The sequence below is a fragment of the Achroia grisella genome, unplaced genomic scaffold (assembly GCF_030625045.1).
Source record: "Achroia grisella isolate CSIRO2021 unplaced genomic scaffold, CSIRO_AGI_Agris_v1 utg628, whole genome shotgun sequence".
In the NCBI taxonomy this organism is placed as follows: Eukaryota; Metazoa; Arthropoda; class Insecta; order Lepidoptera; family Pyralidae; genus Achroia; species Achroia grisella.
The window spans coordinates 799,715-826,104 of record NW_026712968.1 but is presented as its reverse complement, the minus strand read 5'-3'; the positions used below and the strand labels follow the sequence as shown (position 1 = coordinate 826,104).

The 26,390-nt window shown below is 34.8% G+C and overlaps 4 protein-coding genes across 4 annotated transcripts; 2 read left to right on the top strand and 2 right to left on the bottom strand.

Annotated features, from left to right (window-relative positions):
• Positions 1 to 3,242: 3,242 nt before the first annotated feature.
• Positions 3,243 to 8,167, bottom strand: LOC131849062 (uncharacterized). Its single transcript, XM_059199050.1, has 4 exons — positions 7,861 to 8,167; positions 6,501 to 6,684; positions 4,555 to 4,746; positions 3,243 to 3,457 (listed from the first exon to the last, which is right to left on the bottom strand). The coding sequence occupies exons 1-4, from the start codon at positions 8,042 to 8,044 to the stop codon at positions 3,286 to 3,288; spliced, it is 732 nt and encodes a 243-aa protein (XP_059055033.1). The 5' UTR covers positions 8,045 to 8,167; the 3' UTR covers positions 3,243 to 3,285.
• Positions 8,168 to 8,668: 501 nt separating this feature from the next.
• LOC131849056 (uncharacterized) lies at positions 8,669 to 10,313 on the top strand. The gene has a single exon (XM_059199043.1). It carries the CDS (start codon positions 8,821 to 8,823, stop codon positions 10,090 to 10,092), a length of 1,272 nt encoding a protein of 423 aa, XP_059055026.1. The 5' UTR covers positions 8,669 to 8,820; the 3' UTR covers positions 10,093 to 10,313.
• A 3,765-nt stretch (positions 10,314 to 14,078) lies between these two features.
• Positions 14,079 to 17,888, bottom strand: LOC131849054 (uncharacterized). Its single transcript, XM_059199041.1, has 3 exons — positions 17,784 to 17,888; positions 16,174 to 16,423; positions 14,079 to 15,632 (listed from the first exon to the last, which is right to left on the bottom strand). The coding sequence occupies exons 1-3, from the start codon at positions 17,808 to 17,810 to the stop codon at positions 14,131 to 14,133; spliced, it is 1,779 nt and encodes a 592-aa protein (XP_059055024.1). The 5' UTR covers positions 17,811 to 17,888; the 3' UTR covers positions 14,079 to 14,130.
• Positions 17,889 to 18,950: 1,062 nt separating this feature from the next.
• Positions 18,951 to 20,643, top strand: LOC131849060 (MATH and LRR domain-containing protein PFE0570w-like). Its single transcript, XM_059199047.1, has 2 exons — positions 18,951 to 19,702; positions 20,006 to 20,643. Exons 1-2 carry the CDS (start codon positions 19,060 to 19,062, stop codon positions 20,641 to 20,643), a joined length of 1,281 nt encoding a protein of 426 aa, XP_059055030.1. The 5' UTR covers positions 18,951 to 19,059.
• The last annotated feature ends 5,747 nt before the right edge of the window (positions 20,644 to 26,390 follow it).

The following is a 26,390-nucleotide window of genomic DNA, read 5'->3' as shown; positions in this document are numbered from 1 at the left end:
TGTCGATGACCTTATTTCTCTGGCGAATTACTCTGTTTCGGATTTGATCCCTTAGAGCAGTGGTTACCAAACTTATTTTGTCTAATGCCCACTTTGAGAACAAATTTTTTTTAGTGCCTCATTTTTTCACCTACCTAAAACCCAAATTCAAATTATATTAATCAATTATTGTGAGCTATCATCATCAGCCCACTGCAGTCCACTGCTGGACATAGGCCCCTCCCAAGGCACGCCACTGGGCACGACCTTCAGCCCTTCTAATCCAGTTACTACCCGCAACCCTACGTATGTTGTCGCTCCACCTAGCTGCGGGGCGTCCTACACTACGTTTGCCAATTCGCGGTCTCCACTAGAACACGCCTACTTACTTGTGAGCTATATTAGCGGTGATTAAAGATTAATTCTAAACGAGACTTACTACAACTCGCAAGAGTTAACTTAAAACCTCCTGAGCGCAGTAGGCAAGGTCGGCGCTAGGGTCCTCAGCGCCCGCATGCAAATTTTATCCTAGCGCGGTTTATGTACCCGTATTTTACATAGTTTAAATTATTTAATATAAATTATTAAGTATTCTATAGATTATATATTTTAATAAAAGCTAAATATATATAACTCAAAGGTGACTGACATAGTGATCTATCAACGCACAGTCCAAACCACTGGACGGATCGGGCTGAAATTTGGCATGGAGGTAGATGTTACGACGTAGGCATTCGCTAAGAAAGGATTTTGATTAATTCTACCCCCAAGGGGATAAAATAGGGGATGAAAGTTTGTATGAAACTTTGTCAATTTCAAACCGATCGGGCTGAGACTTTGCATGCATAAAGCTACTATGACGTAGGCATCCCCTAAGAAAGGATTTTGATGAATTCCACCGCTTAGAGGATAAATTTCCGTCCGTTTCCACCGGCCCTGGCAGTAGGTAATAACTACGCAACGGCGCTCAGGTCTCAAGTTAACTCTTATGCTACGTTTACATTCAGCCGCTTCCCCTGCCACTCGCGCTGCCTAAAATTATGCCGGGCGACAACTGAGCTAGAGGGCTGTATGTAAAAACACGCTGCCACTCGCGCTGCCAGTCCTTTGACTCGCGCACGAAAAACCGACAATCGAGGGAGCGCCGGGCAGCGCTAGTGGCAGCGCCAATGGCGTGGGAAGTGTTTCCACTCGTGTTTACACATTCGCGCTGCTCACTTCCCTGCCTACTCGGGCTGAGTGTGAATTGGGAATTACGGGCTACACCTGCCAATGAGAATAATTATTGAAACTTTGTAATATTCAAACAGAATATCTTTTATTCAAAACAAAACAAAAATAATAGATTTTTATATAAAAACTAATGTGAAGGATGAATCTGATGCTGTTTAATAAGCTTGTTGATATCCCCCATTTTTTTCTGGGTCCCTTACGCTGCAGGCCTGAAGTGGGGCGCCCTTTAGGCCTGCAGAGCCCACAAGAGGGCGTTATCGCCCACTTTGGGAAAGGCTGCCTTAGAAAAACCATATTTTAGGGAGCCCAATGACCCGGCCCACCACGCCGCCACATGTCTGGACATTTTATTTTATTATATATTCTTTTTTTTTTCAGAGGCAATGTAGAAAACCTAATATCAGGAACAACATGTGCACGCTTGTAATTCATCACTTAAGTCTAATAGTAAGAGAATCGCAGCTTAGTGGCTTACCACCTAACTTCCACCCCGAAAGTCGTAAAATCAAATGTACAACAAACTTTTCATGCTCATTTAATGTCTGATCAACTTCCCGGTGATGGAAACACCGGAAACAAACATAATCCGACAGTGATAGACACGCCATCTGCCACGTTAAATTCGCTGTGTGAATTGTCCTGATATTTTTATTCTTATTAAAAAAAGCTAGTTTTTTTTTGAAATCTTTGTATTTCTCGGCTTGCTCTGTACTATAACACGCATGTATTATACATATAAACCTTCCTCTTGAATCACTCTATCTATTGCTGAAAATGGAATTAAAATCCGTTGCGTCATTTAAAAGATAAGTGAACAGACAGCGGGCCCTGCTGTCTTCTATACTATGGACTTTGTTTTATACTATGTAAAGATATGTAATAAAATATATTTAAATATTACATGAGTTTAATTTATTGTTAGACCTATTACATTCGCTAGTATATTTTGTATATTCGTTTATGAATGTTTTTTTTTTGTGGAGTATAATGGAATGGTGCACCCGCCTGCGCTAACGGTTTACGCTGGCGCCTCACCTGTGGAGGATGATAAGATGAGCATGAGGTCAGGTCAGTTAGCACATCGTGACAAATTCACCAGGAATTTGTTACGATGGTTTCCAGGGGGAACCGCGTGGAGGTCGACCAAACATGGTACAGTGGTTGATATAAATCTATTTATTGCAGAGGAATAAGGACTTGGGGTGCTCATATTTCTAAATTGGCTAGTCGACTTAGTTCTGTCGTTTATTCGGTAAGAATTAGACAGTTAACAGACGTGGCAACAGCTAAACTTGTCTACCTTAGCTATTTCCAGCATTATATCATATAGTATTTTGTTATGGGGCAAAGCAGCTGATATAAATACAGTATTTATTTTGCAAAAGAGGGCCATCCACTCTATTTACGGTTTGGGTTGGGAGTCTTTTCGTAAGAGGGCCATCCGTATATCCGCTCCATTTACGGTATGGGTTCCAGGGAAACTTCACGAGAGTGCTTTAAGGAATCAAATATCCCCACAGTTGCTTCTCAATACATTTTCGAAAATGTATGCCAGGAAAAATACTGATAGTTATAAAAAAGTAAGTGAATGCACTAAACTTAGCTATTATCAACAAACTGGATTTACCTTAGTGGCGTTTGTCGAAAGTTAGTAATTAGTTTTATGGTAATTGCGTAAGGTTTTACAACAAAATGCCGGAAATGTCTTCAATCTTCTAGAAAAAAGATTAAAATGTCTTAGAAAACATATTCTTTATAAAAAAAAGTTTAGTATAAAATTGAAATCTAACTTAAAATTCATAGCGCTGACAACGTTATCTGATCGAACAAAGATTGAGTACGTAGCGGTTTCTATGTTGATCGGCACATGCCTATTCCTTGTTAATATACATACTACTTAAAACAACATTTATTTAAAAGAGCAATCAACATTTATTTAACACACAAGTTTTTGCTCGTTCTTCTTGTGATGAGTCTGCGTTCCGAATGAGTGGTGGAATAAAACAAATGTGACTATTTAAAAGTGCTTATATTATTTCTATTTCTAAACTATTATATTCTATATTTCATTATTTATGATCCGCCAGTAAACAAATCCACAGTATTGACAGTTCTGGCGATCTTCAGAGCTGATATCCTGGAGTGAGGGTCTGATAGCCAGTCGTAGTTTCCAGTTCGGGAGGTCACCAGCTTGCCGAGGAGCCACCTCATCAGTTCCAACTTATCCACCAGCTTTCGTAGTTTCCTATAAACATATATATTTATAACCTATAATATAAGCTATTACTGTAAAATTTCATCAAAATCTGTTAAGTAGATTTTGCGTGAAAGAATAACAAACAACCAACCATACTCACAAACTTTCATTATTATTATTTCACCCGCGTGAAATTTATAGCCTATTCAGGGCTTCCCAAACTGTGCGTCGCGACGCCCCAGGGAGTCGCGGCGTTCACAGGGGCGTCGCGTGGCGATGCGATATTGCGACCGATTATATTACCATTTGCGACTTCGAACTTATGCGAATCGGGCTTTTCTGTAGTTGCAGTAATTAAGAACAAGTACAGGTCAAGCATAGACTTAGAAAAAGAAATGAGAGTAGCAATTTCTAAATTGGAGCCTCGGTTTCATAAGCTATGCTCTGAAAAGCAAGCTCACATTGACCAACCAGTTACATAAATATCTCTCTTTATATTTGTGCTTACGTTTTGATTTCGTTCTAATTTTGTAATAAAAATTATAAATGTTCAAATAGTGGTTTTTCTGTTAACCTATTAACTAGGCTAGTATTAAAATTGGGGCTGGGTTGAGGGGTGTCGCAAAAAAATACCAAAGTTCCAAAGGCGTCACAATACGAATAAATTGGGGGGAATGGGATTGTTAGTAATGTGGACTAATGAACCCATTGCTAGCAATGGACCATGTCACATCGACCTCCACGGGGTTCCACCTGGAAACCATCGTGATACATTCCCGGTGAATTTGTCACGTTGGGCTAACTGATCTGACTTCATGTTCGTCTTATCATCCTACACTGGTGCCTCGCCAGCGTAAACCGTTAGCGCAGGCGGGTGCACCATTCCATTATCATCCTTTAAAAAAAAATACGAATAAATTTGGGAAGCCCTGGCGTATATGTTATGATGTATAAGCTATATTATTGTAAAATTTCATAAAAATCTGTTCATAAGTTTTTGCGTGAAAGAGTAACAAACATCCATCCATACTCACAAACTGTAGCTTTCAATATATGTACTATATCACTATATGTCTAGAAATTGAATCACCACCACTCCAGAACCTATACCTTCACTTAGGCACTGCTAAACTTATCTGACTTACACATGCAAAGGTCCAGTCTCATCAACCTCCGTATCTTCGATGCTGTCACTCATATCCTTCATGAGCCCCAGCTCCTCGTCCCATTGAGCTCGCACCGCTGCCAACTGTTCTTCCTTCTCACTGAGAAGTGCATCCAGGTGACGGAGCTGTGACTCCCTCTGCTGATATGTCTTAATGGAGTCTAGTATCTTTCTGTAAAATAAAAAATAAGACTTTACTAATTTATTTATTTATTTATTCATTGTTTTTTATGGAATGGTGCACCCGCCTGCGTTAACGGTTTACGCTGGCAGGGCACCAATGGAGCATAATAAGATGAGCATGAGGTCAGGCCAGTTAGCACATCGTAACAAATTCACTAAGAATTTATCACGATGGTTTCCAAGGGAAACCGCATGGAGATCAATAGTCCACATTACTAATAATCCCCTTTCCCCCCATTCCATAGTGTTACAATAAAGGTTGACATATTATTATAAGAGCACTATGTACCCTGATGGGCCCAACAAGCTACAATGAGATACAGTGGCTTTAGTAGATTTAAATTATTTTGTATATTATTTTTCTGACCTATGTGTATATATGTTATACTAATTTTATCATTCATAAGTTTTATGAATGATAAATTTACACAATTTTTAATTTAAATAATTTTGTAAATATAATAATATTGCTGTCACAATACACTAATCTTTTTTATTTACTAAATTCTAGTATTTCATCACAATATTGATGACAAATTTTAATATTGACATAAATTTAAGAAATTAAGGACATTTATACTGTGCTGTTGATTCTTTTTATTATACAGTAATAATATTTGCATCCCTCCTAGGTCCAGTTGTATGCTTCCGAGACATAGACCTGGAAATCACATGTAAAATCCAAAACTGATGCTTTCAAGAGAAACCGCACGTAAAATCCGAAATGCTTTCGAGATGTGGTGTTGGTGCAAAATGTTAGGAATATCATAGACAGAGTGCTGCACTAATACATCTATTTTAGAACAACTGGGTATCAGAACCCGTCTCTGTACTGTGTGCTTCCAGCGTCTGTTAACTTTTTTGGGCCACTTGGCTCAGAAACCACATATTTGGAAATTGTATAATAGTAGGCTACGGGACTGAAGAAGGGGTTTTTTTTTAAGGATGATAATGAACGGTTGACCAACAATGAATGGTGGACCAACCTGCGCTAACGGTGTACACTGGCGAGGCACCAGTGGAGGATGATAAGACGAGCATGAGGTCAGGTCAGTTAGCCCATCGTGACAAATTCACCAAGAATTTATCACAATGGTTTCCAGGGGAACCGTTCTGGAGGTCACCCTGACATGGTACATTGCTAGTAATAGGATTATTAATCCACATTACTAACAATCCGCTTCCACCCCTGAAGAAGGGGTACAAACAGGACATATGCACGTTGGACTGATCCTGTTCAAGAGACTGTCAAATATACTATATTTCGGCAGTCCATTTAGCAAAACATAAAAATGCCTGGAGAGATTTGGTCCGAAGAACCATTCTTGGTGGTCACAACCCTCAGTCTTAAGGAATCGACAAAGAAGAAGACTAGGTCCAGTATGGTAGAATAGAAAACTATTTATTGGAAATAAACTTAATTTAAGCACTTTTGAATAATCATAACAAACTTTTTATCTACCTCTATTCGGAAAGCTATCATAACAAGAAGAAGCAAGAAACTTGTGTGTCGCTCTTTTAAATAATCCTTGTACATTCACATTTACAAGTTGAAACATGTGAATACAAACTAAGTGGTGTTCTAAATAGTATGTTATAAAAACTAATTTCTACCCATGTCTTTGCAAATAAAGTATTATTGATTTGAATTTTAAAAATAGGATAAAATAGAATATATATATTTATAAAATATAGATCCAGGCCAGTGCATCAACTAAAAATCTATTAAAAAATTAAACTCACTCCTTCCTCTCAATCAATTCTGGTTGTAAATCCTTATCGGATGCAGTTATTAAAGATTTAACTGCATGAGACTGTGTTAGGAACTTCACAATGTGCTGTTCCAGTACTTTGGTTGTTGCTGTATCACTAAAACTGTTTACAATGGTCTCCTCTGCTTTCTCTTGCTCCGTTATTTCTGGGGTCACTGTGAAAAAAAAGTAATATAAATATAAAACCTAATTTTATGTTACACATGCTCAAAATACAAGGCTCGGCTGAGCGTACACCTTAAAGAAAGTGCAGTTGATGGCTGGCTCATCCGTCATACTCGTGAGCGGGTGCTGCTTGTGGGGACTGGTCTGTTCAGGTTGCGAACACTGATTAGATTTTTTGATTTTTTTGATTTTTTTTTTTATATAGCTCGGCTGAGTGTACACCTTAAGGAACTAGGCTGCTAGATAGCAACCCCTCAAAACGCCAGAAAAGGACCTTCCATTGAATTTGGATAAGCAACACTCAAGTTAATTCCTGAATTTATGCCAGAGGGAGTCATTATATAAGAAGTCTTGGACTGCAGACTCTCATTGCCATTTGCCAACTAATCCGATTATAGTAAATACTGATCAGAGATATACCAGGCACAAAAGAAGTTTCTTTTTATAATATATTTGTACAATAATAAATCTCCTGGAGAACTCACGCAGCACCATCTAGTCCCTAGCTATCAAAACTTAAGTTATGGGTACTAGACAACTGATATAAATACTTAAATATTAAGAGCCCAGCCAGAACAATATAAACCATCATACTCATGAATACAAATGTTTACACTGTGCAAAAAATTGAACCCAGGACTACTGTACTGTGGTGTGCTAAACCACTAGATCTTTGGAGCAGTTTTTTAATTACATTGGGACCATATTAAATACAGTTGTATAAGGATAATCATAATAATAATAATAATAAACTCTTTATTGTGCACATAGAAGAAATATAATAAGAAAAAAAAAACAATAAATAGAAAATTATGAACAAAAGGCGGTCTTATCGGTCTTATATAAGCAATTTCTTACAGACAACCTGCAAGATAGGACTAACATACACAGAAGAGGTAGATGGCACACATAATACATAATCATAGCAGTTTTTATTGTCATAACTTTTTATAAAAAATGTTAATTGTAAATGTTAAGTATAAATTATGGTACACCGTTAGCGCAAACAGGTACACCGGGTATTTTAGGAATGATAATGTAATATTATCATTCCTAAAATAAACATAACACTAAAATCCGTGATACCGGTGTTGCTGTTCATCTCTACAGGCTACGGTTACCACTTACCACCAGCTTTGCCATTCCAATTACAAAAATATACTTACTAGACAGAGTATTAGCTCTCAACAGCCTCAATTTTGATGTGAACAGCGTTAGATCACGCATTTTCTTCGTGACAATGTCTTCTGGAGTTTCGCCGACATTGAATGTAAAAAAATCTTTAGAAGACTGCTGTAAGTCCGTTTCGAAGTTATTACAGACATCTCGTAATGTTTTGAATGCTGCCATTATGCAACTGTATTGGATTCACTTGAAGAGTTTGTTACAATATGCAATATAATAAAATAAACTGAACATAAAAACAATAACTTGAAACTTTACAGTTTGTTTTCAAACAAAACGTATTTGTGATGTTGGCAAACCTACGAACCAGTTGTCAGTCAGTTTATTTTTTATAAAATCTTTTATGGATCATGGATAGAAGTCTTTCAGCTGACTTTTCAAATGTTTGTTTGTTGTACAAACGGAATTTTATATTTGATGACGTTTGTCATATTTAATTAAACAATAAATGTGCCTAAAAGTTAATTATCAAAATATAATTATATATTATAAAACGAAAAATTTTATACCACATCCATCTCTTTTTTTTAAAATGACATGTTACATATAAACGGAATTGGAACCAAGTTTAACACATAAACTAGAAATTTTATAATACAAATGACAAAAATTAAAGTCAATAACAACTATCCGCAGCTGTAAAGCAGAATAAATAAAAAACGCCGAATTTGTACTGACAAATAGATTAAACATTGATACTTGTGGCTGTATGGGTACAGTTCTCTTTGCCTTTCCGTTAAAGAATAAACAGAGCCAAAAAAATTTACACTTGACAATATTTGACAGAAAATAGAAACATCAACAAAAAATGTTTGCAATCTAAACAATGTAATATTTAGTTGCGTAAAACATAAAAAAACAATATGAAACGGTTCTAATCTACTTAAAATTTATTCCTTCCTAACATATGTACTGAATAAGTGAAGAAAAACTCGCCTAAAATGTCCAACGACGATGATAATACTTGTCATATGTGTACATTGGCCACCGAAATGATCCTGTACATTTTCACGTATTTGCCTGCGAAAGACCTGACTAGATGTCGTCGAGTGTGCGTAAGATGGAAGCAAATAGTAGACAGTGTAATAAAACATGATATATTGTGGCGAGATTTTTGCAAAAATGATTTTAATTCTATTTATAAATCCGCTAGAGCCAAGTCGCGATATGGCCTTCGCTGGCAAAATATTTACCGATCACTATCTCTATGGCCTAGATTATTACAAGCCAAGGAAACCCGAGATGAGTTTGCGTCGGCGTCATGCCAAATGGATGAAATTTGGGGCTTTGCTATACTGAGAGACGGCATTATAGGCGTCCAAACTTTCCGCGGCATTTCTTATTACGATATAGACACATTGGAGCCCTGTGAAAGAGAATTCATGATAGGAGACTGCCTCAGATACAATGAAAATCACCATGCTGCTGTCGTTCTTGGGAGTCATGCACACTTATTGATTTGTCGTAGAATAAAGAAGAACCCATATTATGACGCTTCTATCGTTTTTAATAATGTGAAAACATTCATTCTGGTCGATAAGGAAGTCTATTTTGTCACTATGCAAGATGAGATTTTTGGCTGTGATCTTGATCAAAATGTATTAAGTAGTAAATTTATTAAAAGAATGGACGAAAGTGTTCTGACGTTTGGATATACGGACCGTTTACAAGTATTGACTATGCAACGTAACATATACAGTCTTGTCAACCAAAATTTAGTGTTAAGTTGCACTCTTGACGAAAATTGTAACTTATTACACCAATTTAAGGTGTACAATTTAATGGAGTACATGGACTGGCAGGTTTTTTTCCAATGGATGCATATGCTTAAGCAGAGATTTCCAGATTTTATTATAAACGATATAATAGTCATACGACAGTATGGAGACATATACTTTGTGGGCACAAACTGGGGTGTGCTACGTATTTACTATGCTCCGTACACATCCGGACAATTGGACATATTTCATACTCAACCGATGAAACAATACAATTTTATGGAACGAAGTGATTGTCCCGTGTTATCCTTGAGTCCTATACGTCAAGTTGACGTCCTCGAAACAAAAGATGGGCATACAGTTCTCGTTGCTATGCCGAAAAAGATAGCCGTGCTGAATTTCACTCACAGCTTTAAAAGGAATTCTTCAGTAGCTATGTTGCCATATTCCGATGTACAAAAAGTTAAATTGTTAAAAATTAATGATTCTGTCTAATATTGATGGCAGCTTGATTTTTTAGTACAAATCTATTAATTTCATCTAACATACTATGTTTAAAAATATTTAAAATATATGGTATTTCCATAAAATGGTGAATATCATTGACTACATCTATCTTATATATAAAATTTGTGTCACAATGTTAGTTACCATACTCCTCTGAAACCATTTGACCGAGTTTTATGAAATTTTATATGCATAGTCAGTACGTCTGAGAATCGACTACTATCTATTTTTCATAGCCCTACGTGATAAGAGTTGTCCATCCATAATATTTTTTATATATTTATATGGCGTTAAACAATACACACAAGCCTAAATTTCCACCCTTATACTAGATAAAGAAGCCTTTATTTCTGTACTATTATACATTTTTTTTTTCTACATTCCCTTACTACTATCAACACTTATTTTTAATAACGATATTAATACTTCAATTTATATGGCAAAACAATATTTGCTTGGTCAGCTAGTTTTTTTACATTACTCATATCATATCTTAGTAATCATGACTTTTTATAATAAAACAAAAAAGTAAACCATATTTCAAATTGAATACATTATTTGTACAACATAATTCAACTTTAAATAAAAGGATATTATTTTGATAATTAGCAAAAATCACGGAATATTTATTTTTATTGTATTCCCGACATTTTTGGAAATAAATAGAACGTGGTGAGATCCCGTGATTTTTCCTAATTGTACGTATAAATAATGACCGCGACAAACTTAAAACGGTATATTTTTATAATGTTTACTAAACTAAAATATATCAAATATTTTTTTCGGTCATTGCAAAGTAAAAGAACTCGTACAGTTTTGTCGTATCCGTCAGGCGGAGGGCCGTGCCTCTGCGCTCGTTCCTATCGTCTGGTGAAGCTGTAAAGGTCAGCTGCGACCGACAGCATTAGAATAGTCTAAAAAATTATCTTTATTTACTATTACATACAGTATACATATAGTATTTAAGAAATAACATAGTTTGTCTATGTATTGTTACATATTGAAAAGATATATTTAAATTATTAAAAGAAACAAATTGAGGTTTAATTACATATAAATTATATTATTATAATTAGTTGTTACTGTTCCTATTATATATTATGTTATCTGTGCTGTTACTTAAATGTGGTTAAGGTTATTTTTTTAATATTAGAAATACAATAAATCATCCGTTTATAAAACTTATGATTATTATTAAAGCAATTTGTGCTATGCTTTTTGCCTCTACGAATTTTAAAACAATTGCGAAGCGCATAATTATTTTGTATGTAATCAGGCTTACAATGTAACAAAATATTTTTTGTAATAAACTGTGTTATTGTCTTATTCGGCACGGCAAATTTGCAAGCATCTATTTACGTACAAGGAAGCAAGTGTGCATTAAATAAAACAAAATATAGAAACTGTGCAAGTTTTTCTTTTTTAGAACCAATAATTCAAATTCAAAATATCTTTATTCATGTAGATCTATTACAGACTCTTATGATATGTCAAATCTACCGTCAGTTCGGAATGGTTTCGAGATGAGAAGAACTGACGAGAAACACAGCTCGTATTCTTTTCAAATAAAAGTTGTACATGTTTACAATAATACAGATTCATTTTTAAATTCAAATTTGGGAGAATAGAGTGACCAGCATATTCTACTGCAAAAGCAAATAGTCTAATCAGTGTTCGTAGCCTGAACAAACCAGTCCCCACAAGCAGCATCCGTTCACGAGTATGACGGATACCAATAATTTATTCAGCCAGTCTCGGTGGTCTAGCGGTTTAGCACACCGCTTTACATCCGATGGTCGCGTGTTCGATTCCTCGCACGTTGCAAATATTTGTATTCATGAGTATGAATATGAATGTTTGTATCGGTCTGGACATTTTCTATGTATAATATGTATGTATTTACAAAAAAATATCTAAGTATTTATATCAGTTGTCTAGTACCCATAATGCAAGCTCCGCTTACCGTGGGACTAGATGGCGCTGTGTTAATTGTCCAGGTTTTTTATTTATTTATATCAGTTGTCTAGTACCCATAACACAAGTTCTGCTTACTGTGGGACTAGGTGGCGCTGTGTTAATTGTCCAGGGTTATTTATTTATTTATACCAGTTGTCTAATACCCATAACGCAAGCTCCGCTTACCGTGGTACTAGATGGCGCTGTGTTAACTGTCCAGGGTTATTTAATATTCATTATTATTCAGCTTATATAGCATAGAACAATGTGGATAATGTACAATAATTTAAAAACTAATATCGCGCTGTAAGCTGAAGGACTATAAGGGCCTCCACTCAGTTGGTGCTGCAGCGTGTCACTGCAGCACTAATTTTCATTACAGGTTTTTATATAGATCCAATTCTGTTTCAGTTCTGGTAAGGACAATTCAATCATTTATTATTAATGTTTATATAATTAAATATATTTATTTTTAATTACCAGTTACTGTGTGTGAGGTATGCAGTTCAAAAATTCTCTCACTTTAACAAATTTGTGTTACAAAAATAAATTAAATTGTATTTTTTTTTATTGGACTGGTATTGCTTATATGTATAAATGAATGAAATACAAATGTATGTAATAAATATAAGTACAAAACGATGCTATTTGCCAACAGATGGCGCTATGTGATATTTATAATAAAACTATCGAATGAATTGTTTATTATTTTAAATAACTAATTTGTATTATGAATAAATTATTGAAATCATGTTGCGATGGAAATTGAAAACATGGATTCTCTATCTCCGCATAAAATTTTTCTTATTTCAAATAAAAAAATACGATAAAAATTTATTTATATATATATTTATTTATTTATTTATTTATATTTGCACATGCGTATACATAAATTTACATAAGATAAATTACCAATACACATGGACTCTGTTTAAAGAGTATGGCAATTTCGTAGATGACTCATTCCAATAATAAAATTTAAAATTTAGATCTGTTGTAGTGTCCAGTTAGCTCCTATAGTACGTCTGTTAAAAATTATTTTACTGTATAGTAAGCTTTGTCGGTCAGTAGTTGTTTAAGCCTTTTTTTAAATAAATTAATTTTATCTTCTTGTTTTATGGTTTCCGGGATTTTATTATATATTACAATGGATCGGTAATACGGACTCGCCCTAAACATTTCTATTTTAGGTTCTGGTAGGGCCAGTTGGCTTTTTAATCTATTATTACATTTAAAATTAAAATATGATAAATGCTCATGAACAAATACAGCTATCTCCAATATATAAATAGACGGTAAAGTTATATACTAAATAATAATACATATTTTAATAAAATATGTATAGTTACGCCACTGTAGGGACTAATATGTGATTTGACGGCCTCAATGTTCTAGCTGTTTAGCACACCGCTTTATTTCCGATGGTCGAGGGTTCGATTCCTCACACGATGCAAACATTTGTATTCATGAGTACGATTGTAACAGTCTGGATGTTTTCTATGTATGTTATATATGTATTCATAAAAAGAAATATCTAAGTATTTATCAGTTGTGTAGTACCCATAACACAAGCTCTGTTTACCGTGGGTCTAGATGGCGCTGTGTTAATTGTTCAGGGTTATTTATTTATCTGATGCCTCTTGTACTGTAATTTCACTGCTTTATCTTATGCTTCAACTAAAACACAGCTTAGAAACAAGCTGTATCTGTGTAATCGAGTCAAATGCAAATTCAAAAATCATTTATTCATGTAGGACATTTTAGCCGCTTATGAACGTAAAATTTTTTATATTATAATTTTTTCCCTACCGTCCAGTTCAGTATATAGATCCAAGGGAGAAGTACTGACGAGAAAATCAATGGTCTCTAACTCAAAAACTACCGTGTGAAACAGCGTTTGTTCTTTTATGTCCATTGCCAATATTCCTACTACTGCTGTAAGTGTTTACATCCCTCTGAAATAAGAATTGAAATAAAAACCAGAAGATTTCGTATATTCTTTTTTACGTAAACCTCAGCACTTGCTTCTTTGTATACATATATAACTGTCATAATTTTCACATTATCTATTTATTTATGAATGGGATCATTAATGCCCAATTCTCCATCACTGAGCGACGGAGAAGAATGATGCAACACTACTTCGTTAGGAAGCGGAGTGGCATATTTGCCAGTAATTTCATCATCAAACGAATATACTTCTAATGAATGATTAGATTCGTCTACATCTAAATTTGTACTATACTCAGATTTGATATATTTACTTTTAGTTTTGTTACTAAATTGTGAACATTTAGTGCTTGATGTTACTGATCTATAATTGCTTCTTGCTATATCTTGCTCATTTAATTGCTTCTTAGTCAATTTGGTACTAAGTGATATAACTTTTCTTCTTTTAAACATACATTCTTTATTGAAGCCTGAATCAGTTTTCTTAATACTATCTTTATTAAAGCGTATTGATTTTTGACATTTGCGTTTATTCCTCGCTATCAAATGTAATGCTTGATACAAGTTCTGTGGGTCTTCATAAGAATCTGCGTCCAACTTTAGTTCCTGTTTAAACATGTTCAATAATGTTTGCTTATTATTTTTTCTAGAAAACGACGATCTCTTATCCATTACAGTGCTTTTCGATTTCAAGTCTGTTAATCTATTTTCGTTGTAAAAGAACGATTGAGTTTTCAGTTTGCTATTGCCACGCCTCTGTGATTTTGGTAGTAACTGCTGGTTCACTGAATCTGGCACGTTTTCAGGTTGTTCAACTAGATCATTGAAATCTGATTCAGTCGTGCAGTAGTAACGTTTAGAAGGCTTCTCTATAATTTTAGCAGACATGGATGAAGCGTCATAATCTTTTACGTTAAGTATTTCAGCTACTGATTCATCTATTTCAAAAACTGCTGCCGAACGCTCTTCACTTGGTAGATTTGTAGTGGTATTATTTTCTGCTTCAACGTTATACGTATTAAAGGTCGTTTGCAACAAATCTACAAAAAAATTATATAAACCCTTATCGTCCTTAGTGTTTTCCACTAAAGTAGCTGTAGTAGTATCAATCCTAACTTTCTTGTCATCTTTCATTTTGTAATCTGCAATTTGTTCTTTTAGTCCTTTATTATTAAAAACATTATTTAGCTCATTGATTAATTTGGCATTGTCAACAATATTATTTTCGGGAAACGGCGATGAATCTGTGCATTTAAATAATCCACATTCGGAGTAAATCGACGGTGTTTGTATTATATCTTTTCGAGGTTGCAAAACAACCAATTTATCCTCATCAATAGATTTATTAACTTGTGCATTAAGTGTATTTGATTTATATTTTCCTTCAGTACCTACTGATTTATCTTCATATTTTACTGTGTCTTTATCGATAACTTTTCTTTTACCTTTAATATTAATTTTGTTTCTCTTTTTAATATTTCCTATATTATGATCTTCCTCGGGATATTGGGTGGCTGCTGTTGTTTTTGATAGTATAGTTAATACAGATTTTAGAAATTGTTTACGGTCGGCTCGTCGTTGAAATTGCGGTTTTATAGCCTTTCGTTCTTCTAAGTCAGTCCCTGAAAAATATAATTGTATTTATTTCTCTACTCAACAGAGCAGTTTTAAATTCATTCAACAAGGAATTTATCCTACATAAATTCAATTGAAGTTACAAGGCATTGAATTTACATACTTAGCCCTCACAAATGTCAATGCATGTATTTGTAAATATCAAGGACCTGGGGGGAAATGGGATTGTTAGTAATGTGGACTGATGATCCTATTGCTAGCAATGTACCGTGTCAGGCTAACCTCCACGCGGTTCTCCCTGGAAACCGTCTTGATAAATCTTGGTGAATTTATCACGATGGGCTAACTGACCTGACCTCATGCTCATCTTATCATCCTCCACTCCAGCGTAAACCGTTAGCGCAGGCGGGTGCACCATTCCATTATCATTTACAAAAAAAAAGTATCGAGACCAAAAATGTGAGCTAACGGACTGTAGTATAACTTTATTGCTGTAATTATGGTAATAGGGTTTTTAGGAAGAAATAGTGTCGGCAGTGTTGCCACTTCCATCAGGGTTTTCATTAGCCAGTTTCACCATCAACTTACCCCCCATTTCATTAACAAAAAACATTGCATTACCTTTGCTGTGTATTCTCGTTGTTGTTGGTTTCTTCTCCACATACATCCCTCTCTTCTTGAGATTGTTCTTCTGAAATTCTACATTGCTTCTACTCTTCTTGTCGGTTCTATTTCCAGATTTTGTTCTTATAGCAGTGTTAGATGACTTAGATTTGATGACGCGACAGTTTGAATCCATTCTCATAATTATTTTCAATTTTAACTTTCTCCAGAAACGCTATCAAACGATTTATAAATATTAGTTCTAAAGTTGATTGTATCTATGTAACAATAATAACAATTCACCAAGTTAAGCTAGCTAAAGCTTGTGTTATGGGTACTAGATAGCTGATACATATACATAGATTTTTTTTGTAAATACATACAATACATATTATACATAGAAAACACCCAGACCGATACAAACAATCATACTCATGAATACAAATGTTTGTGCCGTGCGAGGAATCGAACCCGCGACCATCGGTTGTAAAGCGGTGTGCTAGACCGCTAGACCACCGAGGTCGTCAAACAAGGATGTTAAAATTTTATAAATCTTTTCCAAAGGCTTCTAAAGATTTCTAACTATTGGTTCTAAAGTGTTCTAAAGTTTTTCATCCATTTAAGAATGTCAAAATTTTAACATTCTCAAAAGCTATCATAAGGTTTATGAACATTAGTTCTGAAGTCGTTTATCTTTCAAACAAAAATAACAAGTAAGCTCACAGACGATGCATTAGGGATAGTTGTTCAAAATCTACCCTGTATCATCGTAAGCACAGATATTATATTATATTAGAGTCCGTTAGTTTTCTGTTCCCGCGCGTTCCCTTCCCCTCCCTAACTAGTAACAAACGGACTGTACAGCGGCCTTGACGCGCGCGCGCATTGTGTTGTGAATTAAAATAAATTAGAACTGTGTTAACCTACTGTGATGGAAAGCTGAACTAGAACCCTAGATTAGAAATACATAAATGATTGACACTATTATTCAAATGAACTAGAATAGATTAGAAATAATCTTTATTCAAATGAACTTAATAACACTTTGGAATAGTCATATATTTTTATTCTACCTCTCATTCGGAACGCTGGAACTCATCACATGAAGAATGAGGATGAACGAACTAATTACGCCATCGCGAACAATATACCAAGTTAAGCTACTCCACTCGTTTCTTTTGGAAACAATCGTGAAAAATTCCTAGTGAATTTATCATGATGAGCTGACCTGACCTCACATTCTTCTTATCCTCCACTGGTGCCCTGCTAGCGTAAAGCGCAGACTGGTGCACCATTACATTGTCTTCAATTAAAATATATTTACATAGAATGTTTGTATCTATGTAACAATAATAATAATAATTCACCAAGTTAAGCTAGCTAAAGCTTGTGTTATGGGTACTAGATAGCTGATACATATACATAGATTTTTTTTGTAAATACATACAATACATATTATACATAGAAAACAGCCAGACCAATACAAACAATGATACTCATGAATACAAATGTTCGTACAGTGCGAGAAATCAAACCAGCGATCATTGGAAGTTAGGCAGTGTGATAAAATGCTAAACCACCTAGGTATATCTTACCTCCAAATGAAATATATAATTTAACATATACGCTTATTTATAGGTGTATGCATTGATATTCTCGGATATTTTCTCAAGACTGAGATATAATAAATCATATTTCCAGAGCAAAGTTGTCTATAACACGAAACATTATGTAATCAATTCATTGTATAATAGTTTGAGTTATTAATTTTAATATATTATTATATTTCTACTACATTTTTCAATATTACGTCATGTACGTTATTTTTTTTATTTTATTATGGCTTGACACAAAGACACCAAAGACAAGTTTGGGAAACAGGAAGAGGGAGTTTGTATAGAAATGAAATTTAATGTAATGACTGATAATTATTATTATATTAGGATAACAAAGCAGGAATACTGGTAGGTAGGAGAATCCGATGTGATAGGAGGTAATTATAAAGTGTGAATTTTTTTCTTCTTTTTAATGGTTTTTTTTTGTATATGATAATGGAATGGTGCACCCGCCTGCGCTAACGGTTTACATTGGCGTGGCACCAGTGGAGGATGATAAGATGAACATGAGGTCAGGTCAGTTAGTCCATCGTGACAAATTCACAAAGAATTTATCACGATGGCTTCGCACCAGTGGACAATAGGATGAACATGAGGTCGCGCGGTTTAGTCATCGGATGTCGACACGATGGCTTCCAGGGACAACCGCGCGGATGTCGACCTAACATGTTTAGCGTCTATATTGTTACCGCTATTATTTATGTTTATGTTGTGTTCTTGTAGCAGCAGCGGGAAAGAAGGAGGTAAAATGATGAGTCCAGATTGTTGCTATGTACATATTTATAATTACGAAATATTTACAATGAATATATAGGTATGTACAAGAAAGTGATTCGGTCTCGAATGACAGGCCTGTTATTTTATTCTTCTGTCCTGTTATTTTATTCTTCATGTCGGTTTGGCAACAATTTTAGAAGAGCAACGGTTAGTTGAGAGTATTTTTGTGATTTAATACGTTTTATAAGACTAAGAGAATTAAACTAAATTAGGGTCTAAAAATACTTCTAAAAAACGAAAATCTCGCAGTTTTTATTTGTCCTTTGACAATGGCAACGGAATAACGGTAAGTAATAATCGTCGGGATTTAACAAATAAAACCTTTTGAATCGTCCAAATAGAACCTAATAAAAATCAGGTTGGCACTAACCTGTCACTAAAAACAGACATCTCGATTTCGGAATAAGTATATAAATTAAATTTTAAGTTCTATAATGAACTCGATTTCCAGATAATTTAAATTTTAAGTGCTAAAACAATGAATAAGAAAACAAGAAAACCTGATCTGAACGATAGGAAACTCGATAAAACAGTTAAGGACAGAGGTGATAATCAACTTAAACAGGACAATCCTATGTTTAGTGATGAAACCGCAAAACCCTTTTCCGAGAGAGGTGATGCAGAAAAAATAAAGAACGATGGTAATAAACTAGTGGATATTAAAAAAATTGATAAAGGAAAGCAGATGCATGCCAGTATTAATGATAAAAATACACATGATAAAAAACTAGATGATACTAGTTCAAAATTCAAACAACGCCACCTAAATCAAACTGCAAATGAAAAGGATGTTAAGAAAATCGATAATAGAGTACAATATCAGTTGCAATCGGGATTTAATGATAAAAATAAAATATACGATACGAAACAAGACGAAACTAGATCAAAATATAACGGACGCAATGTAAATCTTAAAACTGTTAATGAAAGAGGTGTTATGAAGAAAACTGTTAATAAAGAACAAAATCAGATGAGTCCAGTTGCTGAAGAAAGGCGAATTATTAAAGATAATTATTCTTTTAATAATAATAATAGAACAACAAATAATTCAAATATGAATAACAAAAACGATGTAACTAAATCCAATATTGGGAGACAGGCGAATAGTGAATTAAAAAATGGTAAGACAATATATTGGTTTTTTATGCAACTTTAAACTAAAACTGTTGAAAATGAACATCTGTAACAGTCGCATACTTTTAACCGTTATAAGTATCATGAACATGTTGATACCAGATTTATAAGTTGATATCAGATATGTTGATGCTAAACTATCGAGATAAGTGAGATGTTACCTACATATATGTAATTGTTTGTATGTTAAGGGTTATACAAATCTAAAGCTGTAAATCTACTTAATAAAAAAAAGACACATTCTAACAACTTCACTAGCATTAATTATCTTCAATTACTTTACTTTACAGATCAAACTTCAAAAAAAATTTACGACCATAAAGACAAGAATGACGCGTCAGACGTTTCTAGAAGATCCGAAAGTATTAAGCAAGACAAAGATGCAACTAAACAAAAAAGACCAATAGTAAAGACGACAATATCAAAAAATGACGCAACAAAAGTATACAAAGCGGTTACGTTCACAGATCAGAGAAAACAGAAATCTATGGCAATACAAATAAACATTCCTAATGAAGTACAGAAACCTAAGAATATGGTGGAACCAATGAAAACATCATTAAGCCGAGTGAGTATAAAAGAGAAATCATCACGGAGGAAGACAAGTCACAAAAAGAGGGAGAAGAAATTAAAACACTCGAATTCTCCGGACCTTTCTTCGAGAATTCGATCACCACCTACTGGAGTAGCCAAATGGGCACCTAGCTGTATTAATAGTCACACTAAACAATATTATGAAGCGTGGGTAGATACAACTTTAGCAGCTATAACTAAACAATCAAGGAGAGATAAATTGTTTTTGGAAAATAAACGTTTCATTGAGGCGCTTCAAAGAGCGTTGGCTGAACGGCCCATTAGTCCTGATTTGGATTACGAAAATCTCAACGATGAGAGGTATATAGGAAGAATTAAAGTTAGGCAGAGATAGCGAATAAAGTAATTTTAGACTTTATTATTTTATTGAATAATAATAATTAATACCCACGGACAATTACCACAACTTCATCTAGTACTAATGTAAGCAGAGCTTGTTTTGGGTACATTGAAGGCCGATTCAATCATACCCATGAATACAAATATTTGTAATGTGCGAGGAAACGAGCCTGCGACTATCGGAGAGTGGGGCAGTGTGCTGCTGGACTTAACCGTTATATTATATCTATATTGCTTTTTTAACAAAAAGCCACAATAATTAGCAACTAATTGGACAAAATGTATGTTAATATGTAGGTTGTTGGCGTATGATTAGGGGCTGTATTTATATGCAGGTTTTGTTGTATATAAGTAGTTTATTCTAATAAAAGTAAATGTCAGACATACATATATAGAAGAGTATATAATAATTAGGAATCAGAAGTACAACAGTTTATATGAATGTCTGCAGAAGAAACCATTTTGTAGTTAGTTTTCCCGCGCAAACGCAGTGCGCCACAGATGCACAAATCTTACTCGGTGCGCAGATGCAGTAGGATGACGAGCGCGTCATGGCAGTATGCGCGATGTTAATACTATGAGTATTAACAAGGTACATATATTGTAAAACTGTTGGTCGGACGGAGGACGGGTTTAGCTTTTGCCCCGTCTCGAAAACATGAAGATCCGAGGCTGTTCCAACCTGGTAGTAAGTGTTGATTAACTATATACATGGATAGCACTACGAACATCACTTTATCCTGTGTCCCATGCATTACTCACCCGTAAAACTAAGATGTCACACCTATTATCCTGTAATTTCACATCCTAATATGCACCCTACAACCGAAACAGCTTACAAAGCAAGCTGAATCGGTTGAGACTGCTCAGACGAGTTTTTACAAAATCTACTACAACCTTATTTCCATTGTAGTTGAGGCGGTCTTATATTTAAATATTCGAAATTTAAAATCAATAACATTAATAATTTCTGAAATAGGTGACGATAAATTTAGTGGTGAACAAATTCGCACCGTGAGGCTTACTATATAAAGTTCAAATTTGAACATTCAAACGATATTGGTATCATACAAATAAAAGTAGTAAACCATGTAAATTATTCTAAATTTGAAATCGTCAGCGTTTTTGGTAGTTTTTGAAATATGTGATGATTGGCTGATGAACAAATTTACACCTTTCAACATTCAAGTGATACTGGAACCATACAAATAAGTCGTAGCCTTATTTTAAATTATTCTAAATTTAAAATCACCAGAATCTTTAGTGGTTTCTGAAATATGTGACGATAAATTGCCTGATGAACAAATTCGCACCGTAATACTTAAGATTTATAGTTGAAATTTGAACATTCAAATCATACAAAATAAAAGTCGTAAAGTTATAGAAAATTGGCCTTCATTGTGATTACAACAAAATCAACTTTTATACAATCATGTCCTTAAATCTACATGTCTAAATTAAATGATTTGTTGATATAATTTTTAATTGAAATATTTCGCACACAGTCCTCATTTATAAAAGGGACCTTACCGTGTTACACATATAGTAGAAAATGATTTATCATCTATTTATAATAAAAGGCTAAGTCAAATTTATTTCTGTTAGCACACAAAACAGCTTTTTGTATAGAAGCCCTACAATTATATGTAAATATACAGAAATAAACTTATTTTCTATCTGTCAGTAGAGTCTATTATTTATTATTAATTTTATATACAGTAAGACCCCGCTTCCGGACTGAGATGATGATGATGATGATGATGAAGACCCCGCTAAACGCTGTTTCTTTTAGCCCTGTTTCGGTTTAGGGCTCCTTTATTTCAAACCGGCTATCCTCGAAAATGTACACAGCGCTAGGTTTCCAAATATGTACATATCGGAAAGACATAAAAAAAAATATTAACTTTAACATCTAACAATTTTTCTATCAATCTTCCCCTAACCTCGTTTCGATAGTCTCGTTTAACTGTACTTTAATGCAAGGGGTCTTACTGTAATTAATATGAATAAAAATGGTAAAGCTATTGATGTCCAATCAATAAAAAAAACCAAGGTTTCCACCCTTAAAGAACTCAACATTAGAGAGTCAAATTCTCAAATATTTTGGTCTCATTAGACGACACGAAAATTGTATGGAGCGACTGATTAATAACAATAATAATCATTTTTCAGAACAGCATACTACAGAGTAAAAATATAGAAAAACCTAAAACCAAACATAGTATCGACGCCTAAAATGGAAAAATGGTTGGCAACACTGAACGAGTGTTGTCTTTCTTCTGCATCTATTGTCATGGCTCTCTGTATAAAACTCATTATGAACAATAAACGACTTTAAATTTGTAATTCTTTATTTAAATCAAGTAATGATCGCATTGATCATATAGCGTTGAGCTTAAAGATCCTCCACTCAGCTGGTGCCGTAGCATGTCACTGCAGCGCTCTAACAATCCGCTTCCCTCCTCTGTCCAATGTTCTAAGGTTCCAGACTATACTAGACAGAGACTAAGACCAAAATAAAGCGTTGAAAAACTCGAAAAAAAAAAAAGAATAAGGTTCAGTTCAGCAAACATTCTCGGTCGATCACCTCGATGGACTGACCGTATCAAAACGGCTACACACCACTCCATTGGACGATGTTCTCGTACTGAAATTGAAAAATCAGATGGAGACAAATTTGAACTCTATCACCAAGGAGGATTAAGAAGAGAGTCCATTGACACCATCAGGGAAACCACCACCACTCTGTCGAGAGGGTTGTAGACAAATTAAAACTCTATTGTCACGGAGAATAATAAACAGAATCCACTGATACCATCAGGAAACCACCACCACTATCGAGGGTGTACGACTAAAGAATTGAAATCGTATAATGCCTTTGCATAACATTGTACGCCCTACGCCTTTACGCAGAACAGTTTTGTTTGGTTTGGCAAAATTGCAATAGCACATGCTGGTGGATCCTCTATTTTTTTTCGGACTACTCTATGCTATTTGCCGCAGCCGTCGGAAATAGCATCATCGGATGATAGGCGGCGTGTGCAGATGGCACTGCAAACCCAACGGAAGAACTTATGGAGCGACTGAAGGCCAACTTCCACCTGACTTTAGTCTGAAGGCATCGCTAGAGGTTTAAACCTTGGCTCAAGCCCTCTTAATTTCGATGGCCGTTTAAATTGGAAGGCGGATCGATGCGAGGGGACACTCTATTCTCCGAAATATGAATTTAAAAATTAATCTTATTTTTGTAAACATGTACAAGCTTGAAAAGAATAACAGCCGAGTCATTTGTCAGTTCTCAGCTCAAATCTGTAGATGTGACATATCATATGTCTGTAATAGACCTACATGAATATTTCGTTTATAGTCCGAAATGTGTCTTAGTTGATATGAATAAAGACATTATATATCTAAATCTATAGCTACTTTAGTAGTTTCTAAATACGAGTCTAAACTGTATAAAAAAGATATAAAAAGGTGTGTTACATTTATCGTGAAATTCTTTTAAAAAGATACATTATTATAAATGAATAATGTCGAAACATCAATGTCAAAATGGAAATTAATATACAGAAATAATATTTCTAGACTTATCCTATCTAATCTTAAATGTATGAATATAAACTACTGTCATATGACAGTGAAATATGCTTAGAATGTAAGAACTTCGTTAATTCTGACACGAAGCACACGATGTTCAAACAAACGTGGAACGATCCGTAGAAAACGACATCAAACATTCTGATTCAAATAAATCGGGGATACACGAGTGACTTGGACCTCAACTCAAAGACCCAAAACAACGACATGGCACGTAGAGCCTTCTAATATGGACCTAATTCTAAACGCATTACAATACTCCACCACAGAAATGTATTGTAGAATGCAAGTGGGACAGAATAGTACAGACCAGCCATAAACACCGCATTCCTGAGAAGATACAAACCCCCCAACTTGAAAATACTCTATTGTAAATATTCAGTTGTTTAAGTGTCATGGTTCACTGTCACCACACGTGACTTATTCTCTCCCACTTACGACTGAGACTATTCAGTCACAGGACCTGGAAATACCACAACGGACCAAGACCTGTAAATGCCATCACTACTCATGAAACCTGGAAATACCATCAAGTATCAAGAGACCTGGAAGTACGATCAAGTCTTAAGAGACCTGGAAAAACCATCAAATCTCGAGAGACCTGGAAATACCACTAAGTCTCAGGACCTGAAAAATCATCAAGTCTCAAGGCCCTCTAAATAACATTACGTCTCAAAATTCTAGTAAGAACAAAGTATCAGGACCTGAAAATAACATCGAGACTCAAGATCTGGAAATACAATGAGCCACGGGACCAGGAAAACCCAGTCTACCATAAAAAAAACTTTTTTTTAAAGACATGGTGCGCCCACATTCCCTCCCCTCCCCGCTCCTCACTTTTCATTCATTACACACATGTATAAATATAAAAAAAACAGTACTTGAGTACCGAAAATAAAAAAAATCCTAACATTCCAGAAATCATAAGAATAATAATGAAAATATCCAATGTCACAATATTTAACGTCATTTGTCATCTTAATTCTATAACTTTATACATTTTCATGGTATAAAAAAAAAATCAAAACAACGCCTAAATTAAATAACCTAATGGTGGTACAAAAATCCTAACTTTACCAACAATAAAAAAAAATATAAAAAAACTACGCTTAGTTCTATCATGTGGTAAGACCACATGATACGTCTAAAAAAAGGGTATCACCAAACCACCCATATTATTTATATATTATTCCCCATATCCTAATCCCTTTCCCGCGCACAGTATGTCAACTGAGGTCGCCCCACGACCACGTCTACTAACGTGAATGGTGACATCTCGTCCCGACCGCTCCGCTTTAAATTAATTAATATAATATTGACATTAACAATAAGTAACTTTGTGTGCGTGCCTGTGTTAAACTTAGTATTCATCGAGTGCAGCAGCTGTGCAAGAATACACCCGCTCTACAGTCGCTCGTACGTACTGTGCATCCCCTTTATTTCATTCCATACAGTCCACTTATCTTATCCGCTATCCCCAATTTCTAGAAGTACACTATTATTTCAATAACAGTCTTTGACAATTTGCACCCTCGAATAGAGCTCTAGTTTCAACACAATATTAAGTAGATAATGCACCTTAATGATATACAACATAAGGTTCTTTTCTTTTTGATACTACTGTCACGTCCGGTATTTCGAGAGTAGTGGGGGTACAAGATGGCGGCCTATGAACAGTGATTCGTACAAAAAAAGGCATTATATGAGCAGCCCGCGAACGGAACGAAAGAATTGCGCGCTTATGTTTAAAACTAGCCACACCAATCAATTCTTTTGGCTTGGTTATACCCTTTAGTAAATCTTGAATTACATAAAAACAAATTCTAACAGTAATTTAGTCACTTAAATAAACTAAAATTATGTTTTTTGTATCATATTGTATGTATTTATGTATAAGCTACTTCCACAATTTCTTTTAGTCATTCAAAGGCTTCTATATCCACGACTCCACAATTCCTTTCCAAGGTTACTTCCATTCAATGATCGACTGGAAGAAATCCCTCATTTGGGATAAGTCCGTCATTATCTCCTTAAAGACCGCATGCCAACCGGTGGGTCACTCCGCAAGGAAAGTAAATTTACACGTTGGAACTGGGTGATCATTCGTGGGCACTTTAATTGAAATAAATCTATGTATTAAAT

Bases quoted from the DNA above. Each gene is read 5' to 3' on its own strand.
- LOC131849060 (XM_059199047.1), top strand. From the start codon at position 19,060: ATGAATAAGAAAACAAGAAAACCTGATCTGAACGATAGGAAACTCGAT. The intron at 19,703-20,005 runs GTAAGACAATAT...TTTACTTTACAG, and splicing joins GAATAGTGAATTAAAAAATG to ATCAAACTTCAAAAAAAATT.
- LOC131849054 (XM_059199041.1), bottom strand. From the start codon at position 17,810: ATGTTAAATTATATATTTCATTTGGAG. The intron at 16,424-17,783 runs GTAAGATATACC...ATCGTTTGATAG, and splicing joins ATTATATATTTCATTTGGAG to CGTTTCTGGAGAAAGTTAAA. The intron at 15,633-16,173 runs GTAAGTTGATGG...TATATTTTTCAG, and splicing joins TTTTGTTAATGAAATGGGGG to GGACTGACTTAGAAGAACGA.
- LOC131849056 (XM_059199043.1), top strand. From the start codon at position 8,821: ATGTCCAACGACGATGATAATACTTGTCATATGTGTACATTGGCCACC.
- LOC131849062 (XM_059199050.1), bottom strand. From the start codon at position 8,044: ATGGCAGCATTCAAAACATTACGAGATGTCTGTAATAACTTCGAAACG. The intron at 4,747-6,500 runs GTGAGTTTAATT...TTTATTTTACAG, and splicing joins GAATTGATTGAGAGGAAGGA to AAAGATACTAGACTCCATTA. The intron at 3,458-4,554 runs GTAAGTCAGATA...ATATGTTTATAG, and splicing joins GAGACTGGACCTTTGCATGT to GAAACTACGAAAGCTGGTGG.